We start from the raw sequence: 22,877 nt of genomic DNA, 5'->3' as shown, positions 1-22,877 counted from the left end.
ACGCATTCACTCAAACTTTCTACAACATTCAGTGTTAAGTTGTTGATTATTAAAGGAAAAACATAGTAGTTAAATCACTGAATCTTGTAGGAGACACTTTTAAAAATGAAGAGGAAGGGTGACAATACCAGATTTTTTTTCTACCAAAGACGACACTGACTAATGAACAGAGAGCAACATCAGGAGGACTGCTGATAGAAAGAGAGCAACAGGCAAGTGAAAGGGTGGAAGGCAACGATGACCAGAGAGATGATATTGTGGACTGACGTGTAGCAGCAATGCTTACTGACACATGACATTAACATGTTACTGTAGCAGGGTATCATGATAACCCAGTTTGTTTACCTGGAGACTGATCAAAGAACTGCAAATATTCATGGAGAAAACCTAGAGGGCAATTCGTTATTATGTTAGCTGATAATCGTTGACTATAATTAACTGGCAAGCTAGATCAAGTTTAGGCTAACATTGCCTTGTTGCCATTAGCCAACGTTAGCTAACAGCTAGCTGGCAAGAATCTGACAAAGAAGCTGTCCATAGCTAAATGCTTCTGGTACTTTCAATAAGTAAAATAGCTCACAAGTGTAATATAATAGCTAGATAACTACAGATTCTTAACTTGTCATATGTAATACGCAACAGCTGTTCATGCACCTTACCTTTTTCTGACATGGAGCTCCGGCACAACTGTGATGTGAAAGTGCTAATTGAGTTGTTTTGTTGTGACTTATATAGTAACAACAAATGGATTGAGACATGTTAGGTAGCTATTCTTTATATCACAGAGAGGCATTCACCGTGAAATCCAATGCACATGCGCAATATGTTTGTTGTGCACTCTTGGGCAACACTGAACATCCTGCTTTGTATTTGTACAGCTGCAGCTACATAACAGGAATTTCTTGCCTAATTCCACCAAAACAATACAGAGCCACAAAATGTCCACATAAAAACATGGGTCTTTTTTAGCCAAAAAATGCAAATTATATTGTCTTATTACATTTTTTATAACATAAAATTTAAAAAAAAAAAAATCTTACTTTGACACTATTACACTATTTTACTTGTTCTACCACTTCAGTGCAGGCTCTACAACCAACCTGTAGGAATCATTTTCACAGTGACCAGGTTATAATCCCTCACTGGCTTCCCACCCATGTGCAATATTAGTTGTTTTTGTTGAAACATGCCACCATATAGGACCAATAGATACCAATAGATGGTAGTTTCTTTCAAATGTTTCTATCTTGGTGGGTCTCATCTGTTGCCCTGAGAACACAAGTCAGACACCAGGTCTCTTTTCAGAGCAGCGTCAATCAGCTGATATTTTGGTGAGTTTGCCAACAAGCTCTATTACAAATGCTCCGCAATTCAAAACAGCAAAAGCAGAATTTTAATACAATTATGCTCAACTAAAAATGATGGGCGAATCTTACCACTATCTGTCATCCACAGCTGCTTTATACTGTGTGAAAGCCTGTTCCTTCAGTTAACTAAGTCCCTACAGCCATGTGAAGGCAGCAGGGCGGATGTGTGACAAATCTGCAGCCTCCTATTTGAAAAGTGCTGCAGTGGTGCAGAGCCATTATACATGATAATCCACCGTGTTAACCTTGATTAAATCCCACGCAAAGCACTACAGGCTGCTGAAAATTAACCAAACATAATTGTGCACACATCACACACCTCCTTTTAAATCTGTATGGCAAAGGTAGCGTTTCATATTCACTCCCTGAAATGCATTTTAATTGCAATATGATGGAAATTCTGATTAATTTTTGATGTTTTTCATCAAAAATTCATTTAGACAGCTTGACTGCCTGAGAGGATAATGATTCATCACCACACCCATTTGATCTACATTCCTGTTTACCCACCTCTGCATACAGCATAGTGCCTAGGTACATCATGGTTGTGCACAGCATGCTTGTTCTGTATGCTGGTGACTGTAAATAAAACACCCTTTGAAGCTGTTTGTCAAACTCACCTGTCCGTAGAAAGCCACTCTGAAGTAGGTCCCGAGCAGCCTGCGCCCTGATTGTATCACTTCCATGATCTTATTGTAGGCTCTGTGCAGGGTGTCGTACAGTCGGCTCAGTTTCTGGAAAAATTGGACAGATGAGATGAAGTGCGTGCAGATACAAGCACAAGCAATTCTGTTATGCAATATTCCATATATTACACCTGTAAAATACAAAGTCTGTAATTTTTCTGGGTTCACATCCATGTCATACATATAAACTGTTTGCCACTGTGACAAGAAATGTGTCACTTCGCACATAATATAATAATGCTATGATAAACACATGCATAATGCTTATGCTTGGTGCATTGCACACACTAAAAGGAGTAAAACGTGTAAGGTATAAGTACGTAGTGTGACAGGGAGCGTTATAAGTCACCTCTGTTTCATATTACAAAATTATATAGCTTTTTTCTTGTGGGAAAGGCAGTAATTTAGGCATTAAGACATAAGCATGCAAACCGGTAGTATACACACAAGAAGGAGCATGTCAGGAGGTGTCACACAAAGTAGTCTGTGTTTTCAAAGATGATATCTAACGTTATCAACAGGAGGTGACTCAGTGCCTACAAGGGTTTCCTTCTGCACTCCATAGACATGAACTTTAGGTGAAATGGAAAACTTGTCGTTGTGAATGTGTTTGCGTGTCTATAAGCCTGATGACCTGGATGAACCCAGCTTCACGCCCAATGAGCGTAAGAACATGACCCTGAACAGAATAAGCAAGGATATGAAATGGTTGGATGGATGGAATGATGCTACTTCTTCCTCCACCAGGAAGTTGTGTTCAAAATATGCAGTTACAGTGGTCCAACGGGTATTATGTTGTGTAAGTAAGTTGGCTGCTTTTACTGTTATCAATCACTGCTGAAACTGAATAAAATGAGGTGAAGAGCTACTGACGGTGCTGTGAGTGAAAGTCAACAACTCTAAGAAGCCAAGGAGTTTATTGAGGAGAAGAAAATGAACAGGGTAAACTTTAAACAGAAGTATTTATATGGAGAAAATGTTTTTACACACCAAAGTCCTACATAGCCGTTAGTTGACCTTCATAAACATGAAAGTGTGGATGAATTACTCTGTGAAGAACGTCAGAAAACAGTGGCTGCGTGTTTATGCAAGATATCTGAGAGTGAGGGGATGTTGCTATGGTACCTCATACTCGTGACGCTTCTCATAGGTGGGGATAATAAGTTTGGCGATGTGAGTGATGAGCTCATAGCGTTCGGCTTTCCACAGTGCCTCCACACATACTTCGAGGTGTTCCACCAAGACTTCCTAAAAAGGGGTAGAAAAGGAATAACAGATCTCTTTTTAACAGATATATACACAGCATCAAGTTATCATTTAAACAAGGATTAAACCTGGGTATTTTTTCAGTGGTAGTATTGATACAATACTGAAGTTACAGTACGGATACCAAAACCATTTGATACCTTACTTTAAGAAATAGAAACAAAATAAGCTAAAGTTCTCAAATGTTTAATGTCCAAACACAAGCAACCTTTGTAAAATAGTCTAAAACTATTAAAAAACACACACACACACAGAACAAGATTACAGATATGACCACACAGCTTTGCACACAGCTTTCAGTGGTTGGTGTTTGTGAGGATGAATAGGGAACTCTGCCTCCTCTGCAGACAACCGCACGCACCTCAGTATAATAGACATCCTGCATTCCGGTGTCTTCCTTCATGGCGGCTTCCTCTTCAATATTCAATGTAATCTTTTTGAAAGCTGCGAGGCCGCTGGGGAACAACTCTGATGAATGAACGGCAAAGACAAGACACATAGATGTCAGAAAGAACGTTTTGAAGTGTAGTTTCTCAGCAGCTGGCTCATCAAAATCGAAAAGGAAATGTGTGTGTCACAATAAGTCACATTCACTTATTTTTGAGGAACGGTTTTATAGTTCCTCTCTTTAGTGTTTCGTTAAAGAGAAAAACTATGCTCAGTGGCTTGTAACTACACTACGACTAATAATAAATCACACATTGAAAGCAGAGACACTGAATACACGCCGTAGCCTCTAGTCTAGACACCGAACTAAATTTGAGAGATTAGCGTCAGCCGTCAACTGACTGTTGCACCTCACAAATTATCTTTGTCCGTTGACATCCCTTTTAGATAAACACCACCATACATTTGTTTAGTGGGTTATTTGACAGCAGGTTTTGCATTAGATAAAGACCTCGGGGAAAAAAAAAAAAAAAAGGAACAGCATTGTGAGGCTTTGTTTTTGCTAGAAGTTACTGTGCTGGTGTGTAGTATCCATCTGCAGAGTGTTTGCATACTGTATCTAACAACAGTCAGCCAGCGAACTGGCATGTCTTTTATCACTGGTGCAGGCAAATATTCTGGTAGGATTGCAATAATCAATAAAGAGCGTGCATGTTTCCTGGTAAAAGTTAGATGCATTGCATGGGATGTGTGTACTATCTGCAGTCACGTACTCATAGTGTTGCCCAAGCATGTAATTTAACTCCATATTTGTGGTGGCAGTTTGGCATTCAAAAAATATTTTTCTTAAACAGGCAGAATGAGTAGGACTTGTCAGTTGCAGTTGGTAAACACGACATTCAAAGTTGTCCCCTCCTCCCTGGTTGGACGACACCTGTTATTGGCTGGGGGCTACACACTCCCAGAAATACCCTGAACAAAGCGAAATAAGGACATCCAGGCAGAGGGCAGGGTCTCTGCAGATACATACACTACCACACACTTCTAGTGGGTCATAAATGATGATTGAGAGGCATTACCTGTGTATGAGTCCATACATGTTTTTTAGGAAAATCCTACTCATTCCACCGTTAAGCTCTTCCTCAGCTAACGATTATATTACTTGACGGCCTTTTATTAGAACTGCATACCCTGCTTCAATTAAAGGATTTGTGTAAGCCACAAAGGGAAGTATATCTGTGTGTGTGTGTGGGTGTGTGTGTGTGTGTGGGTGTGTGTGTGTAGAGATGGGCGGAGGGCCTTACTTTTCCTGTGCAGGTACTCTGCAACCAGTGCAGCCACATGAACGTAACACATGGCTGCCTGTGGAGACAACAACAAACACCAGCAGATTTAGTGAATATTTCTATACATGCAGTTTTCAGTGAAACTGAATGAGTGAGACAAAAGTGAATTACAGTCAGCAATTCTAATATTGTTACGTAATAACAGCCACCATAGGTATAGCATTACTGTGACCCCATTTACTGCGATTGCAATGAATGATTTATTGTGCTCGTCTGTTCAACTGTAAATTCACCACACTGTGACTCACGTCTACCAGCCACACCTACCATCTAATCCGGCAACTTATCACTTGTGAGATAAATTGCACGAAAGCCTGAAAGCTGCCAGTTGAAAGGTGCAACTGTTTGTAGTCCTGCTGTTTTTCCTGAGTTCTCTTATCCTATTGTGAAACATATGGAGCTGTGTCTTTACTTATAGTGAGATGATTCATTTTTCTGTTTCATACATTTGTCCCTAAAGGTGACATATGTTTTATGACTTCCTTTCAATTCACTGGGAGGAATTTGATTTAGTGTATAAGCATTTTTTTTTTAAACTAAAATAAAAATAATTAAATTAAAAAAAAAAAACAGCCAAACAAAACAATATAAAACCAACAAAAAACAGATGCAAACAAAGAAAAAATAAAACGAATAAAAATAAATACAAAACAAAAACTAAATGAAACAAAACAGAATAAAAAGTAAAACAACAAATCGAGGCTACATATGATGGATTTGCTGTGTTGTCATCTTGTCTTTCCTGTTGGAGAAAACCTTGCTTGTAATAAAAATGGCTTAAATAAACAAACGCACTTGAACTTAAACTAACTGTTTGGACCAACCTAGTACAAACTCTGTGACAGCCTTGACCTTTGACCCTCCTCTGAAGAGGAACAAGAGGATTGGTCACATTGTTATTTTAACCAAATTAAAGTGAAGTAGTAGTACAGTAGTCTTTTATGCGCAACATTTCTTGTGACCATGACTATGTTCATACAGCAACGGTCTTATTTTTAAACTCACTGACGGTCTCCGTTTGTTTGCACTGACGTAGGACAAAACAGATAATGTTTATTTCTTAGTAGCCAGGAAAAAAAAAATCTGTTGGAGCGTCACCAAAACAAAGCGACTAATCTCAATCTGCCATCTCTGCTTAATGTATGATACCTTAAACATTGTAAATGTATCAACACAAAAAAAATACTACAGTTTGTTATTACACAGTGGTTGTGTTCTTTCTGGTGGTCTAAGCATTAACACATCAGGTTTTTTTTGGCTGTATTCTGTTCTGGAGAAACCAGGACTGATCAAGTCAAATCAGTTTTATTCATGTGGCGCCAAATCACAACTTTTCACATCACAAGCAGATCTAGACTACACTCTTTAATTTATGGAGACTCAACATTTACACATGAGCAAACATTTGGTGAAAGCCGCAAGGAAAAATGACCCTTTAACTGGAAGAAACTTCAATCAGAATTGGGCTCTAGGAGGGTGGCCATCTGCTTTGACTGGCTGGATGCTTTATCTTTGCGGATTTTATATCCATTCCACGTCCTTCCAACACAAATGCTCTGTCTATTACTCCACCCTCAACATCTGTCTTCATTTTTAGCATCAGAATAACAAATAGACTGCATAAGGACTGATTACCTCTGCATGTACGTGGATTATTTAAAAAGGTGTGTGCTTTTGGTGTTCCTACTGATCATGTTGGTATGCATATCAATGTAAAACCAAAGCAAATATTTCCTTTACATTGTACAAACAAACACTAATCACTCCTATTGTGTCTTGAGAATGTATTGTTCTAAGTGATGGAGAAAGATCGCATGCAAAGATGTGTAAATGTTGCCAAACAACCAGCCGACACAGGACTTGCCTGTCCTGTCGGTGCACATAACTTTCATCAAAACAGTTATCCGGACACTCGTGACAATAAAAAGACAGACAGATACAGTAAATATATGTCAAAAAGTGAAACAAAGATTATCCAAAATCTCTTTATTCATACCTCAGAGAGATCACCGTTCTTGAGGTGTGCTCGGGCCATGCTGTCCAGCCAGGTCCGTCTCAGTTCCGGGGTGCTGGCGTAGGACCGAGCCAGGCTGTACTGCAGGTCCAGCAACATTTCTGGGTCTTTTTCATGCTCCCTCATCTGGGCTGTGGCCATTAGCACTGTACGGATCCGCTTGGTCAGACCCTTCACTTCTGAGGGGAACGCTGTGGACTAAATTATACAGATATGAGCAAACACGCACATAAGAAAAAAATGCAGGATGGGGCATGAGGTTTGTCAACATATGGGGCCTTTATTTGTCTTTTTAATATAAGTCTGACATTTGCTAGTTAGCTGATACATTAAACCTTTTGATGCTACATTGAACTTTCCGCTCAAGTATGTCTGCCAAACCTTTAAACAGTTAGAGCGCAGAACCACTAAATGGTGCATAGTCAGAGAATCTGTCATCCATCTTCTTCTGACATACATATTTACAATACAAACAAACCACATCAGCGGCGTTATAACACTATAATTTTATCAGATGCAGAGTGTTTAAGAAATGGGACCCTGTCTGGTCTAAACAGAGACTATAAACACAGATACAAAGTTTGGTTGGATCACAAGTTTTTGGGATCTATCGTCTCTCGGCTTGGATGTGGCAGTGAGTCATTTTGATGGATTGTTTGCTTTTATGTCCTGATACTGGAGTCAGCGCAGTGACTGGAAATGGCTTGTTGGTTTTCCTAGTCTTGGATTTTTTGGGTTTTTTTTTTTTATATTTAAGAGGACTTCCACTGTACCTTCATGGCCTTGTCACTATTTGCAAAGTTGTTGATGATGGAAAGTGACTCCTGGAAGCGTGAACTGCCGGTCAGCGCCACGTCAGAGATCAGCTGGCTTACTGCAATGATGATCTAGATAGAGGAAGGAGGGAAGAAAGAAAAAAAAAAAAAAAGAGGACATAAAAGGAGAGAAAAGAAACATCTACACACACACATTGCCTAAATGGTTCATGTACTGATGTAACCCAGAGAGAGCTGATGGAAAGCTGGATTGTCTTCTGCTACTGAGCCGGAAACTCAGCAAGTAGTCTGTGTTTCAGCTGTTTAAACACTCTCTTCACTTTGATCGTTTCTCTTATGAAAGACACTGAGGTAGTCAGAGGACTGTGTGTGTGGGGACAAAAGGCTAAAGGTCAGTGGTGAATGTGATTAAGTGCTGAGATCATGAAAGACTTCCTGAATATTGACAGTATGGCTATTGTTCACTGTGCGGTTAAATTGGACCTTTCTCCCTCTACTTCAAAAACCAACATTCACACTGGTTTACCTGCAGGTGTGTGCGTAGGAAGGTCTTCCTCTTGGTGTAGTCGTAGTTGTTTCTCATCAGCAGGTAGAGCAGGGCTGATGCCTCGGCCCTCAGTGATCCCAGCTTGGAGACGCAGCACTTGAGCACCTCGCAGCACAGAGCCTCGCACAGCGTCACGCGGCCCTTAAACAGCACCGACGGGAACTGACGGGACAACGTGTTAGTGTGTTAAAAAGGCAGATTCTGGGCAGGGATGAGATTAGAAAAAATACTGTAAGTATGTAGGGAGAACAGCAGCAAAATAGCAGGCCGTTAGAGAGGAACAGGAGTTGCGCGTCCCAAAAAAATATTCAAAACCTGAATAGGCTGTGGTATCACATTCCTGACTGTGATACATTATATGTATGTTTTGTTACATTTGAAACCTCAATACATTTTACAAGATGTTTTTATGCTTTGTTAGATATTTTATCAGTTTTGACACCTTAGGCTTGAACAAAGTTCATATTTCACAGTTGGATTTTCCTGAAAAACAGTGTCATGAGTTTATGGTTTCAAGTCTTCTTCAATACATCACGATGTTCATTTTGTAAATTATGATCCTATTTCATTTAACTTTGATGATAAAGCAGGGTATGTTTTCGGGCGTGGCTACGTTGTAATTGACAAGTTGCTGCCACGGCGACAACATTGGTTAGGTAACGTAACCATGGCGTAACCCCAGATTCACAGAGTATAGGCGTAGCTGCTGTTATTTCAGTCAATCGCCAAACTCGAGGCTTCAAAATGCGAGTCCACGAACCAATGGGTGATGTCACGGTGATTACGTTGATTATTTTTATACAGTCTATAGTTGGGACTCTGTGAAGACGTTTATTTGTGCTTAAGAATGTAACTGCTGTGAAACAAGCAGAAAATAACCCTTGCCCGACCATTACTTCTCTCTCTGTTTCTGTGTGATTACAAACATTAACAAACAACTGACAAATCCTACATACCATACCTTTACAATAATCCATTATTGAAAGCAGGATTTCTCAGATTTCCTTTTCTGAGAGCTTACTTTTCAAAACAACATGATTTTCTTTTAAATTCTGTCATTGTACTTTGTCTTTTATAAGACACTGTTACAGAATGTCTGAGACTTCCACCATCGTTTCATTCAGCATGTGCCAGTCTCAGAACATGCAAACTAAATGACATGACGTGGATTGCAACATCTTGAAGCTTTTCAGACCAGACATGGGGACGTTTTAGTTATCGCAAAATTCTGTGTTGTTCGGTCCAAACTGAAATATCACAACATAAAACAACCATGGGGCAGATTGCTATGAAATTTTACAGACACTCATCATCCTCAGATGAACCTCGCTGACTTTGAGGTTGACCTATTTCTTTTTGGTCAAATGTCTTGACAGTTATTTGATGGCTTTCCGTGGAATCTGGTACAGACGTTCATGCTGCCGGAAGGATGAAACCTGATGACTTCGGGGAGCCACTGACTTTTCCTCTGACGTCACCCTGAGGATTTGTCTCGACAACTATCGGATGGATTGCCACGAAGATTTGTACAGATGTTTTCCCTCAAGATGAACTGTAATTTCATCGGCGACGTCTCAACTTTTCATCTACCGCCATTATCTTATCAAAGTTTTAACAGTTTTTAACAGTGTTTGTTAACAATTGAGGTATAAGAGGGGGGAAAAAAAGCTGTTTTAGGCTTTGGCAATATGTGTTAATGGAACCAATCTGCTGTTGATTTGGGTGTTTTCGTGGGATGTGTGGAAAAAAAAAAAAAAAAAAAAAATTCCAGACTTCCTTTGATTCCTTTGAGGTTTTAACAAACAATGGATTGCATGTCCTGAGTTTCTCTGTACCCATCTGATTGCATTTCTGTCCCATACTTGGTTTTCTCTCTGGTACCTAACAGATTGTTTTGCATTGTGCAACAGCCAGAGAATTGTATACTGTCTGTGCACAAGTCAGTCTCTCGCAATCTCACTGTAATGGAACAAAACATGCCACAACAGTCTCCCCTGCTGAGCTCCTCTGCTTCATTACAGGAAGTGGGTGGTCCCCTCCCTTTGGGAACTGCATGTATTCTCCCGCTGCTCTGACGAGGAGTCATGTTAGAGCTTGTTTCTACTCCCTAATGCAACGTGTAAATAGGAAATCTAAAAATACATGAGTTTACGAGTATCAGAACAACATATGGGAATATGGGAGCAAGCCAACGGCGATAGCAATAAACACGGGAGTAAAGAAATAGTGTGTAATTGTTGCTGATGTTATTACTGGCAGACACGGCAACCTTGTGAATGACATGTTGGTTGGCCAGGAACCAATATACAACACAGGGGGTTTGACTTCTACTGGTGGAAAATGTACGAAAAACACAGCATCGCATTCTCATCAGTCACTGTCTGAGTCATTTCAGTATTGCAGCAGTACTTCGGGCTGTGTGTGTGCGTGTTTGAGTGCGCAAACATACCTTGTTAATAAAAGCCCTGAGGGCGGCGAACACGTGTCTGAGAGCGGCTTCTGATTGGCTGACTTTAAGGAACGTTAGGTAAACATCAAACACCTTCTTCATCAGGGGGTTGTGACCGTCGCTGTCCAGCAGTTGGTTCTGACACACACACATACACACACACACACACACACACGCGCATTAACAGACAAGTTTGACCGAATCTAGCTTCCTCAATAGGTGCTACAGTTCACATCCACACACTTCTGAGTAATTGTTTGAACTTGTGTTAACATAAGTGGGGGTTTTTTATACCTCAGAGAGCATTGTGTCTGTGTGTGTGTGTGTGTCGTTGTGTGTGTGTGTGTATATACTGACCTTAAAACACTGTGTGAAAAGAGAGAGGACATCCAGGACACTCAGGCAGACTTCGGTGGAGATGTTGCCCTCTAGCAGAGCCTGATGATGGATTTCTGCTTCTGATGGCCCCGTCCCTACAAAACACACACACACACACACACACACACACACAAACAAACACACACAAAGAATACCAGGACACGGTGTGAAGTAATTACTCACATTACAATGAAGAGCGATAATTACTCATTTCTGTGTGTGAAAGGTCGCGTCAAAGAATCAGCACTGTTCCCGCTCATGTCTGGCCTGCTTTGGTGTGTTTCAATTCAAACAGTTCATGCGGGGAATTATGCAGTGTTTACGAGATGTGATTGCACAGATATCAGTAAAATAACTCTTACTTTGTAGAGGGAACAAAATGTAACTGGGGAACATCTTGCAGAGTTCAATTTTGTTTCGGTGTTTTCTATCGTTAGCATGTAGCCTGTTAGTTAAATCAACGATATGTTCAGCAACATTTAAATGAGTGTGCTTTTAAGCACACTCATTTAAATGTGCAGAGATGAAGATTATAGCTTTACAGTGACTTTACTCCTGTGTTTACCTGCAGAGATCTAGAGTGTGGGCATTGACACAGCTTTGCATGCATATTTATGGTCACGGTGCTGCTGCAAATTGAAGACTCTTCATAGTCATTACAGTTTTACGCATTACCAGATATCCATTACATCAAGCTCACAATGTGGACAGTGACATAAAATACATGGACTAGGAAAGCCTGAGGCAGCCACTCCATTGTTTGCCTCCAGAAATGGTATCCTTGGCTTGTTTCAACTCAGGTACCAACTTGGTGCTGTTCTTCAGTGTAGATTTATGTGCTCTAGGTATTACAACAGCTCGCTGAGTGTCTGTAACAACATTTGTGTTTGATTTTCTCCAGGCGCTCTGTTAGACATGGTTTGGCTATGTCAGATTAATTTACGATTAACATCTCTTGTGGCCGTTTCCTTACTTTAACTCTCCGAATCCAAGTGTCAAGTTCAAACCTTGTGTTTAAACAAGGTTTTCTTCTGGGATTCAATACAGAATTCGTTTGGCTAGAGTATTAGACTCTAGGAAAACCGGTGCTATGCTATAAAGCTGCTGTTTCTAATTGTCTTTTGACTGTACTTTTAGTGCATCTCTATATTATTTAAGTTAATACAAAGGTCAGGTTAGTATGGTCACTGGGTATAGCATTTATTGTTGGGTCTTATTTCATTAAGGTAAGGCTTTATTTTACTTTACTTAAGTCCATTCCTTCTTAATATTTTAAAAAAATAATTTGGCACAAATATAGAGAAAACAGAGGCGATGTTCTGAGCAAATGCACATAGTTGGGTATAAGCTCATTTAATTTTTTTCTAAAGAACCAGGCAATTATACTGTAGTTGCATAGTTGTGTAGAGTTAATAAGCTGCTTCTCATTTTAAGAAAAAGTTCCTTGAGAGAACGGCTATAATTTTAAAGACTAAAAAAACTGACAAAGATCCATTTAAACCCATATAAATATCAATTTTCTACTGAAGCGATTTAGTCGGAGGCGTTTCAGCTAAATCTGTCCCCACTTCCCTATGTTTACTTCCAAATTATAGCCCTTTCCTCTCTAGGAAATTACTGTATCTTATCAGTGCCTTTCTTAGAAAGTATCAGGGAAATAAGCCTGTGAAGTGTTATCCTGGTTTTGCATATGAACTGTGTGTGGTTACCTATATTGAGAGTGAGCGAGGCTTCCATGGTGCTGAACTGGTGTATCTTAGTCTGCATGAGGCTGGCTCGGTTGCAGCGCATAGGCGGCATCGTCTGAGACTTCCTGTCTGATGAGAACAACTTCGACATACACCCCTCCTGGCTCCTATATAAATAATACATTCACAAGTATAAATAGAGTTCATGTGTTTGTTTGATGGACAGGAGGGGAGGGAGAAAGTAACAGAGGCAAAATAAGACCCTGTATCATCTTTTAAGAACATCATTACTTGAATGAAGATTGTAAAAGAGAACAATAAACACAGAACAAATGCTCATCATTCATGAGACATAAAGAGACAAGGCAGATCATTACAGACAAACATACAATATTTTCCTTCAGAGACAACGGATGATAATAATTCACCAAACCACACTGAACGTTCTATGAAATCTACCAAGGCAACTTGGAATCAAGTTCCTGCTAAACTGAACTATGCTTAGCTAGGTTTCAAATTTCAGATGTGTGTCACAGATAAGCCACGTATCACAGGTAAGACAGCGCTGTTGGTTTTCCAGTCTTACCGGCCGATGCTCCTCTTTCCAATGTAACGGAACTGAACCAGGCAGATCCTGTGGAGGGATAGAATGTAAAAGAAAACATTAGAAGGGAAATTGTGCATGGATGCACTGCTCAATTTAGTTTGATTCAGCCCTGATTTGGTTAGTGAGCAACGCAGTAATACTGCAGTGTCTAAAAAATACCATCTGTCAGTAAACAAACAAAGACTGTTTTTGTGGCTGTGTCTTTTCATTATTAGAAAATTATAATCATCGCTCACAGTCAAAAACATAAAATGGAATTAAACGATTTTGTTATGAAAAATTGTCGTCCATTTTATATGTTCTGCATCACATAGTGCCAGTTACATCAAACAAGACTGACTCAACATGTTGACAGAGACTTGCGCAATGTCTTGTGCTTATCAAACAACTTCCTACAGAAGACTGTTGGCAGGGAAAGAGTGCACCGTCACCACTGGAGCAAGACTAGACTGACAGATCCTTTTTGCTGTATCACAACAGATGCAGCAAAAAGCAACAGATTACTTTGTATATTACTTACTCAAGCAAACTGAGGAAGTTCATGATATCCTGAGGACTGATCTTGTTCCAGTATGCCATCAGAGTGTCTGTGGACAAAGAGAAAGACAAATTCTTTGAAGCATTTTTTAGCAACATTTATTAGCGTTGTTAAAGTGACTTTGAGTAGATAGTTCCTGTTGATTTTAAAAGTCGACCAAACATCCTGGTAGGAGGTATGTGACGCACGATCCATAACGAGCACACTGGCCCCTGCTACTCCTCAACCCTCACGTGGCCCCAGACCACTAGTTTAAGATCCTGTTCATTCATTTGTTGCAACTGTATTTTCATTTGTTTTTTGAAAAGGTTTATTTTTTTTTAATTACAGCTTTGGTTTCTTTAAAATCGTTTTGTTCAGTCATGGAGTATGATCACTGTACTCTCAAAAATGTTAAAGAATATTTGTTAAATATTGTTCAAAATCATATTTTTTAATCATTTAAAGAATCATTAACAGTTATCAGGACTTGATCAGCTCTCCAAGATGTTGATCCTGCCGCTGGCAGCAGCTAGAAGCTGTGCAGATTTATTTCCTTCTTTAGTTTAATCATTGTTTTCACCTCATTTATTTCCTCATGTGTTCCTCATGTCATCATGTATTGATGGAGCAGGAAAGTCGATCTGTGTTTGATCCGTTGTTGACATTCATTTGACAAACACCCTCAACCTGACGGGTCTGTTTAAATACCTACATGTTTTGCCACCATTTGGTCAAATAATTAGACAATTTCATCTGTCATTACTGCGATTAGATAATTCTAATAAATATTATGACTGACCATTATGACATGTATTTTATAAAATATGTTGATGTACACAATAATAATCTTTCACATTGTAATCCTTTTATTTGTAATCTTTTGCATGTTTGTGCGCTGTTGTGCGTCTGTGTGTGTAACAAGCAGAGTGTACATGCGTTTTGCACCCGTCTATGTAGGCCAATAGTGTGCCCTTAAACGCACAATATGTAATTTCATCTGCTAGGGGTCTCTCAATCAAAACAATAACAAAAGATGGAGTGTGATGATGGTGTGAAGTAGTGTGGGATCATGGGAGATGTTGTCTTGTTAAACAACCAGCTTCTTCAGGTTTGGATTACTCCAGTGTTTGTCGTTAAGGATGTTTTTACTGGGAGCTGAATTATCTGCATGATTAAAACCATAAAAATACAGAATAAAGCTGTTTCAGGTTAAATATATATATACATATATATATATATATATATATATATATTTCTCTGACGATTTGGCGAGCACAGGACCTCCGATGTCTGATGACTAAAATCCTTCATCCGGTTAAAAGATATAGTTAAAAATGACCAAGACCTAAAAAGTTTATCATAAAAATGTGGCTTAAAACTGAACAAAAGTCAATTTATTACAGTGTCTGTCAAACAAACACAACGCCAACATATTATCTTGTATGCATATACTGTACTCTTTGGTAGACGCCATTGTGGCAAACAGCCACAATGCCGATTTATTATCTTGTAGGTGTATGTTCTATGGTAGATGCAATTGTAGCGGACAAACACAACACCAACGCATGCATCTTGTGCACGTATACTCTAGAGGGGTATGATGCCATTGACAGGTGACCAAATGAAACGGACTGTTACCTTGATTAAAATTACAGATTTCTCTGGGTTTGGAAATTGTTGGAAACATTTGGGATAATGTAAGTACACAACTCAACAAAATATATAACACAGGTCTAGTTTTTAGACATTGTAATGTGGAATAGTTAAGATATTATAGCTTTAAAATTACAGTGAGACACGGCGCCATTGACTTCAGACCAGGTTTTTGTTGGTCAATCGCGCAATCACTTTCCACTGCCTCAAGATAGCAATGCGCCAACAATGTGCCTGACCACACCTCATTTTAAGACCAACACACGCATGGACGCTCAGATGGGTGCTGGATGGGAAAATGATAACTGCGTCAGTCTTAAAATAGCAAAGACAATTGCGTTGCGCTTGGCGCCACTTTGTGCTGGGTGTAAGATAGGGCCCCAAGGGATAGTTATGTCATATCCTGTGCATGGTGAATGAAGGTCTGTCTGTACAGTAGGGGTATAGGTCATCACTGACCCTCTGACAAGGTCTTGACGATGTGCAGGAAGGAAAGAAGGAGACCCTTGATCTCATAATGTCCCAGTCTGCCAATGGGAGGCATCGTGCTACTGCTCATGGTGGAGCCACGTCTCTGCAGCTGGAACAAAGCACAACACATAAACAAAGCACATTCAGTGCTCAAATAAAGTTGATACAGCCAGACTATTCATTTTCTGCCTTTGGTAAGATCAAAAAGGTACAAAGTTTTACGAAAAACATCACTCTTCACGAGAAAACTGCACCATATGACTAACCGATGAAAACCATATGAGCAGTCTTCAGTTTTTTTTCTTATTGTCAATTCTATTGATGGTTTTGTCGAAGACCAAAACCAACAATGTGATAGACTGTCTCTTAATTTGATCCTACTGAAGAGGTACATTTTTTAAAATCTGGTCACACATACCGAGTGTCATCTTTAAAGAAAGACACAGCACTGCACTTAAAAAAAATAAAAGTCTCTGCAATTCCTAAAACAGCTGGGCACTTCAGTTTTCTAGCAAACTTCATGCAAACAGCAGTGAATAGTGCATTTGTTGAGGACTATTTTCAGCTGCAGATGAATACATATTTGGTGCTCTGTTGGTAAATGGACTGCATAGTACTTCTCTAGCGAGAGAAAAAGTCCATGAAAAGGTGTAAAGTCTGTGAGAAGAGCTTCTTTAAATTTTTCTGTCCACATATGATCCACACAAAACTTCAAGAAAATAAAAAAAAAAAAAGCTCTTCCAGTGCAATAAATATTTTTGTCAAAATGACCATAAATTGTTTACATCATGGAACTATCTGAGTTTTGCAAGCAAACAAGTGCGAGTTTATGTAATGACTAAAGTTTAGGAAGCTTGAACAAGAAGTGACCTAATATTGCATCAATGAAGCAACTTTAACTGTTTCACCAGCAACCATGAACCTGAGACGGTGTGCTGCAAGTATTTATACAGATTAAATTAATCCACTCCAGTCTGTCTATACTCAACATCTGGATGCATGACCAGACAGAACATGCACACTCAGCATCTAGCATCAAACTAGGGGGGAAGCCTGTGTTTACACGAAGCCTGCATGTTTTCCAGTATAAACCTATTAATATTTTTTAATTTCAACATTTAACATGTGGTGTCTCTAAGTATAGGGCAGGGGCCATATCAAAATAATTAAAATATTAAACAATGGCAATCTTTCTCTCTACTGTGGCTCCTTCACATTTAATGTCTCACATCTGAACAGCAGGAACATGAAGGATTGTCTCAAACTTATTTCCATGACAATTTGTTGTCAGAAATACAGACTTCAGATTTGGATTCAAAACCGTGTATACCTGGCATGTGCCTTAGCTCACTGATTATTAACACAAGTGTACAAATCTCATACAAAATGATCGACACAACAGATCAGTACAAGTGGATTTTTCAGTCTTTAATCTGAAGCGAAGCGAGTGTATGTCAGGTCGTGCTGGGCTGTGATGTGAAATGCTCTCACCTCAATGCTGTCTGGTGTTCCCGGATCCATAAACAGAGAGCTTCTGGAGTCCTCTCTCCTCACAACATGCCCATTCTGAGCTGGCAGACCTGAAGCCAACACAGTACAGTATTGTTGAAATAAAATCGCACTGAGACTCCCTTCAGTACTGTATTAGGCTGGGTGGCACTTCCAATTGATATATGATTGATAATTGGCTGATAAACAAATATTTACAGATCATTTGTTAAAAAGGGGACGCCACTGATTCTACACAGCACCATCATTTCCTGTTCACAGGGAATGCGACTGAGCCTGTGAAATCAGATCTAACTTCTGTGGTTAAGGATGAGCTTTGTGAAGTCTGAAAACGATCCTCTATGTCTCAGAGGAAAAGAAGCCACAGAGTTGCATTATAAGAAGTGTGTGTAGGATTAATACTAGTGACTCTTTAGTCCATCTCGGCATCTGCTGTTGATTTTGACCATTGTTTATTTTAAATCCGTCTCTTGTGATGCCCACCCCCTGACTTTATGGAAGTGCCAGACTAAATAGATTTTTACAAACAAACAATTATTTATGGGTACAATGTGCAGCTGGTTGCCTCAAAGGATTCAGTTATTCTATTCCATCTTTACTATGTTTTTAATTAGTGTTTTTTACTGCATTTTTCCACTTATTGCTGTGATGTCCTTGTCCTCCCTTGATTTCTGCTTTCACCTTGACATCAGCTCATGTCAACAGCATATGGCATTCAAAACTAAAATGCCTAAATCATCACATAAAGGTCAGCCTCGGGCAAGTGACAAATAAAGAACAAAAAAAAAAAAAACAAGGTACAGCACGCTCTGCGTAGCACACAACTGCTGCTAATGGAGAAAGCGCTGCTAATGGATCAAGTTGTGTGTACATAAATATTACTGTGTAGCCGTGGTGGTGAGGGCGTCTGTAATGGCCGATCTGTAAACAGGAAGAGACCAGATGCTGTATGTGCTGTGCAGTATCTGCAGTTCTGAACTCACCATGGTCTTTCTCTATTGCAGTGCTGATTCTCCTGCTGTCTGTGGAGCTGGTTGATATCAGGTCATCTCTGGAGCCCTTGACAAACACAAGATGAAAGCTGTTCATGTAAACTGTTACATACTGAATGCTTACATCAGGCTTTAGTCATGGAAAACTGGAGTAATGTTCAAACTGAACAATACACAGCATCAGAAGTCCAAACCTCATTGAATGACAGTCTATCATCAAGGTACAGACTATACAGTTGGACCGCACGGTAGATTTCATCTGAAGTATATTAAAACCGGAAGATCAAAGTGAAAACAAATCTCATCATATGCTCTTGTTAAAATTTCCTTTTAATTACATCCAGAAAAGTATGTGACAAGCCCCAGCTGGGACCAAGATTTCTCTGTACCAGAAATAAAGTTCCACTGAATGAAACTTCCCTTTGAACCCCCCTGAAGATTCCTCTGTGATTGAATTAATGTTCCTGTGTCAACACACTGTACCGATTGATCAGCCAATCTGGGCTTGAAACGTTCTTTTCTGGATTTAAGACATTTTAATAGGAGCAGATATCAATGTAACAAGTCTGCATTAGACAACAGTAACAAAGAACTAAGTAACCCCGCAGTGGAAGTCCAGGGTTGCGAGGAGACTCACATTCAGGCCTAGTCCAGGGCTGTAGGTGTGCGGTGGGGCGGACAGCTGCTTCAAGTTCTGGTAGAGCAGCTCAAACAGTGGCAGGTAGAGCAAACAGATCCTGGCCTGCTGGTTCTGAAATATTAAATATGACTAGATGAGCTTTTTTAATAATAAATGCAATGATGACACTGGCAAAACTATGCGTGAATGCTGATGAGTGGCGATGATATGAAGTTATTGAGGCAGACAAAAGACGTTCGACAAAAGATCAGCAGTGTTATGAGACTGCAGGCTGATGTTAAATACAGTTATTGTCTGCCCTTAAAAACACACTACTCAAAAGCCATCTGTCCAGAGCTGCTATCGATGGTGCCTGCATACAAAGGCTTGTTTGCATAACAGACATTAGTGTCACACAGGTGAACACACAGTTAAACTGCAGTTTATCGTATGTACAGAGGGTGAACTGTGTCAAACTTGTCACATCAAACATTAACTTCTTGCGTGCAAACACTGACTTCTGATTCAAAAAGCCTGCATTGTATTGAGTGGAGACAATGTTTACGGTTGTCACACTTCAATGGCTTCAACATATCCTGGGAGCGTTATTTTATTTATTTTTTTTTTAGAAATGAATGCAGCTGAACTTATAGCACTGAAGCAAAATTATTTATGCATGATTTACATAAGCATGAAATGACAGGTGAAAAAATAGACTGTTTTTTTTGAACAGTTGGAACAATGGGAGGCCGATGAAGAGGAGCATAATTTAAATTTTAAAAAGACAAAATAAGGTATAGTCTTGCATGATTACTGAGAAAAGTTGACTTCAAAATTTTTGAGTTGATGAGTTTCTAATAATAGATGAAAACTCTTATTAGAATTTGACAAGACGATAAATGTCAAGTCACTGCATTTGTCATGTCTTATTTATGAGCACTAATGCACGTAAGTATGATAATCTGAGCAATTAGTCTTTGTTCTTCCCTCTCTGTGGTTTTCAACCTCTTCCCATGTCTCATTCTCTTGTCTCTGAACTCTCATCTTCCTTCAGTCAGTGACAGCTGCCACCAGCTCCACACACACTCTCTCTCTCTCTCTCTCTCTCTCTCTCACCTTGAATGCTGTGTAGCGGTCATCCATGGCGTGTTTAATGAGGAGGTTCTTAAGAACGCTCACGGCCAGCTGTCTGATCTCAGGCCCTTGTTGCAAGGCCTCAGCCACTTCTCTCAGCAGCAGACCCACTAGGAAGTGGTTTCGGCAGTATTCTTCTGTCAGGCTGAACTCCAGACTCTGCTCTGTGGTTGGGCCAGACGGGAAGTGTCAGTACTTCAGCAAGGACTACGATATTGTGACACTCTGATAGACTGAAATATTGACTTCAGAAATGTCCCAATATTAAAATCTTATAACTGTTGTGCTTCCTGTTAAAGCCATAACCAGCTGGTACATAAAGTTAGAAAGCAACTAGAACTGCAACAATTAGTCGATTCATTGATTAGTTGATTGACAGAAAATTAATTAGCGGCTATTGTGATAATCGATGAATCATTTTAGTCATTTTCAAGCAACCAAACATTTTCTGCTTCCAGCTTCTCGAGTGTGATAATTTGCTGTTTTTTCTTTGTCATATATGACAGTGAATTGAATATCTTGATGTTTTGAACTGTTAGTCAGAAAAAACAAGCAAACTGAAGACATGACTGTGGACCGTGAGAAACTGTGAATGACATTTGTCACTATTTTTTAACATTTGATAGACTAAATGATTGATCGAGAATATAACCCGCAGATTAATCAATAAGGAAAACAATCGTTAGTTGCAGCCCTATCGATATATAGTTCCACATAAAGTATGAATTTTACTTGCAGTATAATAAGTATTATGAGAAATTCAAATCATACAAAATGCAACAATGAAAACCAGTCTCAACAAGACACGCAATATAGTCATTCAGTGTTCAATGTTTCCACACCCCGCACACACACTCTCACACACAAAAAAGAGGATTTCAGCTTCATACTCATTACCCACATGAGGAAATGTGTAATGATGGAAATTTTGATTCTGTATATATTTAGAGAGAGCAATGAAACAGGAATCAGAGAGGTGCGGCTAGAAATGAGAAGTTGTCTATTTCAACAGAGGCAATGACGTACATTTTTACACCAAGGCTTTGTTAATGTTATTACTGCACTGAGGAACCATCTGCAGTTATCTTCTCTAATGACGGAGACAGACAGGAAGACCGAGAGAGAGAGAGAGAAACAGAGAGGCAGAGATAACAGACACAAACTGCAGGAGAGAGAAACCGCAGCTTCATGAAAGATGTCTCAACCTGATGTTCACAACTTTCGACTCGATTCCGCATTAAGAGAAGAGGGTCAGTTGATTCCCACAACAGCCAAGCACCCCTCTTCCACCACACACAGGCTAAAGGCCCCCCCCTGCCCCGGCGGACGAGTGACAGCGTTACCCTAGCGTTAGCGTTGTGCTTGTGTGAGTGCGAGTGAATGGGTGCCCTGTGAGGGGAAAAAAAAAGGGGAGCTGACAGGACGGCGGGTTAGTGCAGGTCAGAGCAAAGAGGTGCAGGTGTTTGCTTACGACAGCGAACGCTGACGAACAGTATGGTGCGGTGAGAGTCACCTACCTACTGGGCCAAAAAGCTCCGTCGCATACGGAATAAAATCTGACCACAAGCAAAAAACACAAAAAACAGAGAGGAAGGGGAGTAAAAATAAAGAAATCGGAGGGGGTAAAACTGTAAACAATCCATGCAGCATTTCCACAGCATACAGTTGGTTGCTTCTCACTTGTGGTTGTATAAAACATGTATCAACAACTATGGATAAGCAGGTAGAGGTCAGAGTAGGTGGGATTTGCCACCTGTTTAATTAAAAGACTTGTGTATGCGTTGGTCAAACCAATCAGGCAGGTTAATAGAGGGGATCAGTGTGTTGGATGCGGGTCAGAAAGGGGTCGGTGAGGAGTTTGGAGGGGAGGGGGGGGATGGGGTCATGTGAAGCTAGTCAGTGGTTACATGTGTGGTAGGGAGAATAATGCATTCAATGGTAAAAGCGGGAAATGATAGCCGACTCTCACCTTGTACCCTCTGCAGCTTGGTGCGCCCGAACGCCATGGGCAGGTTGAGAGGGATGAAGTGTTCGTGGTTAGACACTGTCATCAGGAAATCAAACTTCATTTCAGTCAGCACCTGTGGCGGCAAACATACATGCGTGAGTGTGTGTGTGCTCTGCACGCTCTGCACGGGCGCATGCAAATTTCTGTCAACCACCTCGGTGCATGAACATAGTTCTCCTCATTGTTCACATATAATCCTCGTTGCTGCTGTTTAAGAAACAAAGCCTGCCGGGCTGCTGTGTTGGTTCGATTTGTTAGTCAAATGTGCTGCTGATACAGAAATAGAGATAGAGTGTGAGAAACAGCACGATGTGGCCGGATTAGATACATGACTCTGCACTTCAGGTAACATAACAGGTAATGCAGCTGTAGCTCAGTGCTGTTGTCAGTTTGCCAGCAAAAAAATGTGGTCGTCTTAGTCTTCCTTTTCTCTTGTCAGGTGACGTTGGATCTATATAGA

At 40.0% G+C, this 22,877-nt stretch overlaps 1 protein-coding gene across 3 annotated transcripts in view; it reads right to left on the bottom strand.

Annotated features, from left to right (window-relative positions):
* dock11 (dedicator of cytokinesis 11) overlaps positions 1 to 22,877 on the bottom strand; it is a 67,601-nt gene that overhangs the window by 13,467 nt on the left and 31,257 nt on the right. For 2 of the 3 annotated variants that reach the window (XM_044340614.1, XM_044340616.1), the window contains exons 30-48: positions 22,379 to 22,490; positions 21,927 to 21,965; positions 20,392 to 20,573; positions 19,294 to 19,407; positions 18,648 to 18,723; positions 17,647 to 17,735; positions 16,144 to 16,264; positions 14,032 to 14,098; positions 13,491 to 13,538; positions 12,926 to 13,071; positions 11,196 to 11,311; positions 10,839 to 10,976; positions 8,369 to 8,551; positions 7,840 to 7,953; positions 7,049 to 7,264; positions 5,011 to 5,068; positions 3,681 to 3,787; positions 3,179 to 3,301; positions 1,988 to 2,101 (exon numbers count right to left, since the gene is read on the bottom strand). In XM_044340614.1, the coding sequence (XP_044196549.1) occupies positions 1,988 to 2,101; positions 3,179 to 3,301; positions 3,681 to 3,787; positions 5,011 to 5,068; positions 7,049 to 7,264; positions 7,840 to 7,953; positions 8,369 to 8,551; positions 10,839 to 10,976; positions 11,196 to 11,311; positions 12,926 to 13,071; positions 13,491 to 13,538; positions 14,032 to 14,098; positions 16,144 to 16,264; positions 17,647 to 17,735; positions 18,648 to 18,723; positions 19,294 to 19,407; positions 20,392 to 20,573; positions 21,927 to 21,965; positions 22,379 to 22,490 (2,163 nt within the window). The remainder of the gene's footprint in view (positions 1 to 1,987; positions 2,102 to 3,178; positions 3,302 to 3,680; positions 3,788 to 5,010; positions 5,069 to 7,048; positions 7,265 to 7,839; positions 7,954 to 8,368; positions 8,552 to 10,838; positions 10,977 to 11,195; positions 11,312 to 12,925; positions 13,072 to 13,490; positions 13,539 to 14,031; positions 14,099 to 16,143; positions 16,265 to 17,646; positions 17,736 to 18,647; positions 18,724 to 19,293; positions 19,408 to 20,391; positions 20,574 to 21,926; positions 21,966 to 22,378; positions 22,491 to 22,877) is intronic. The other variant, XM_044340615.1, reaches the window with a different exon arrangement.

This window comes from Thunnus albacares, chromosome 22, assembly GCF_914725855.1.
Source record: "Thunnus albacares chromosome 22, fThuAlb1.1, whole genome shotgun sequence".
Lineage (NCBI taxonomy): Eukaryota > Metazoa > Chordata > Actinopteri > Scombriformes > Scombridae > Thunnus > Thunnus albacares.
Note: the sequence above shows the minus strand (reverse complement) of the source record. Positions and strands in the feature narration are given on the sequence as shown.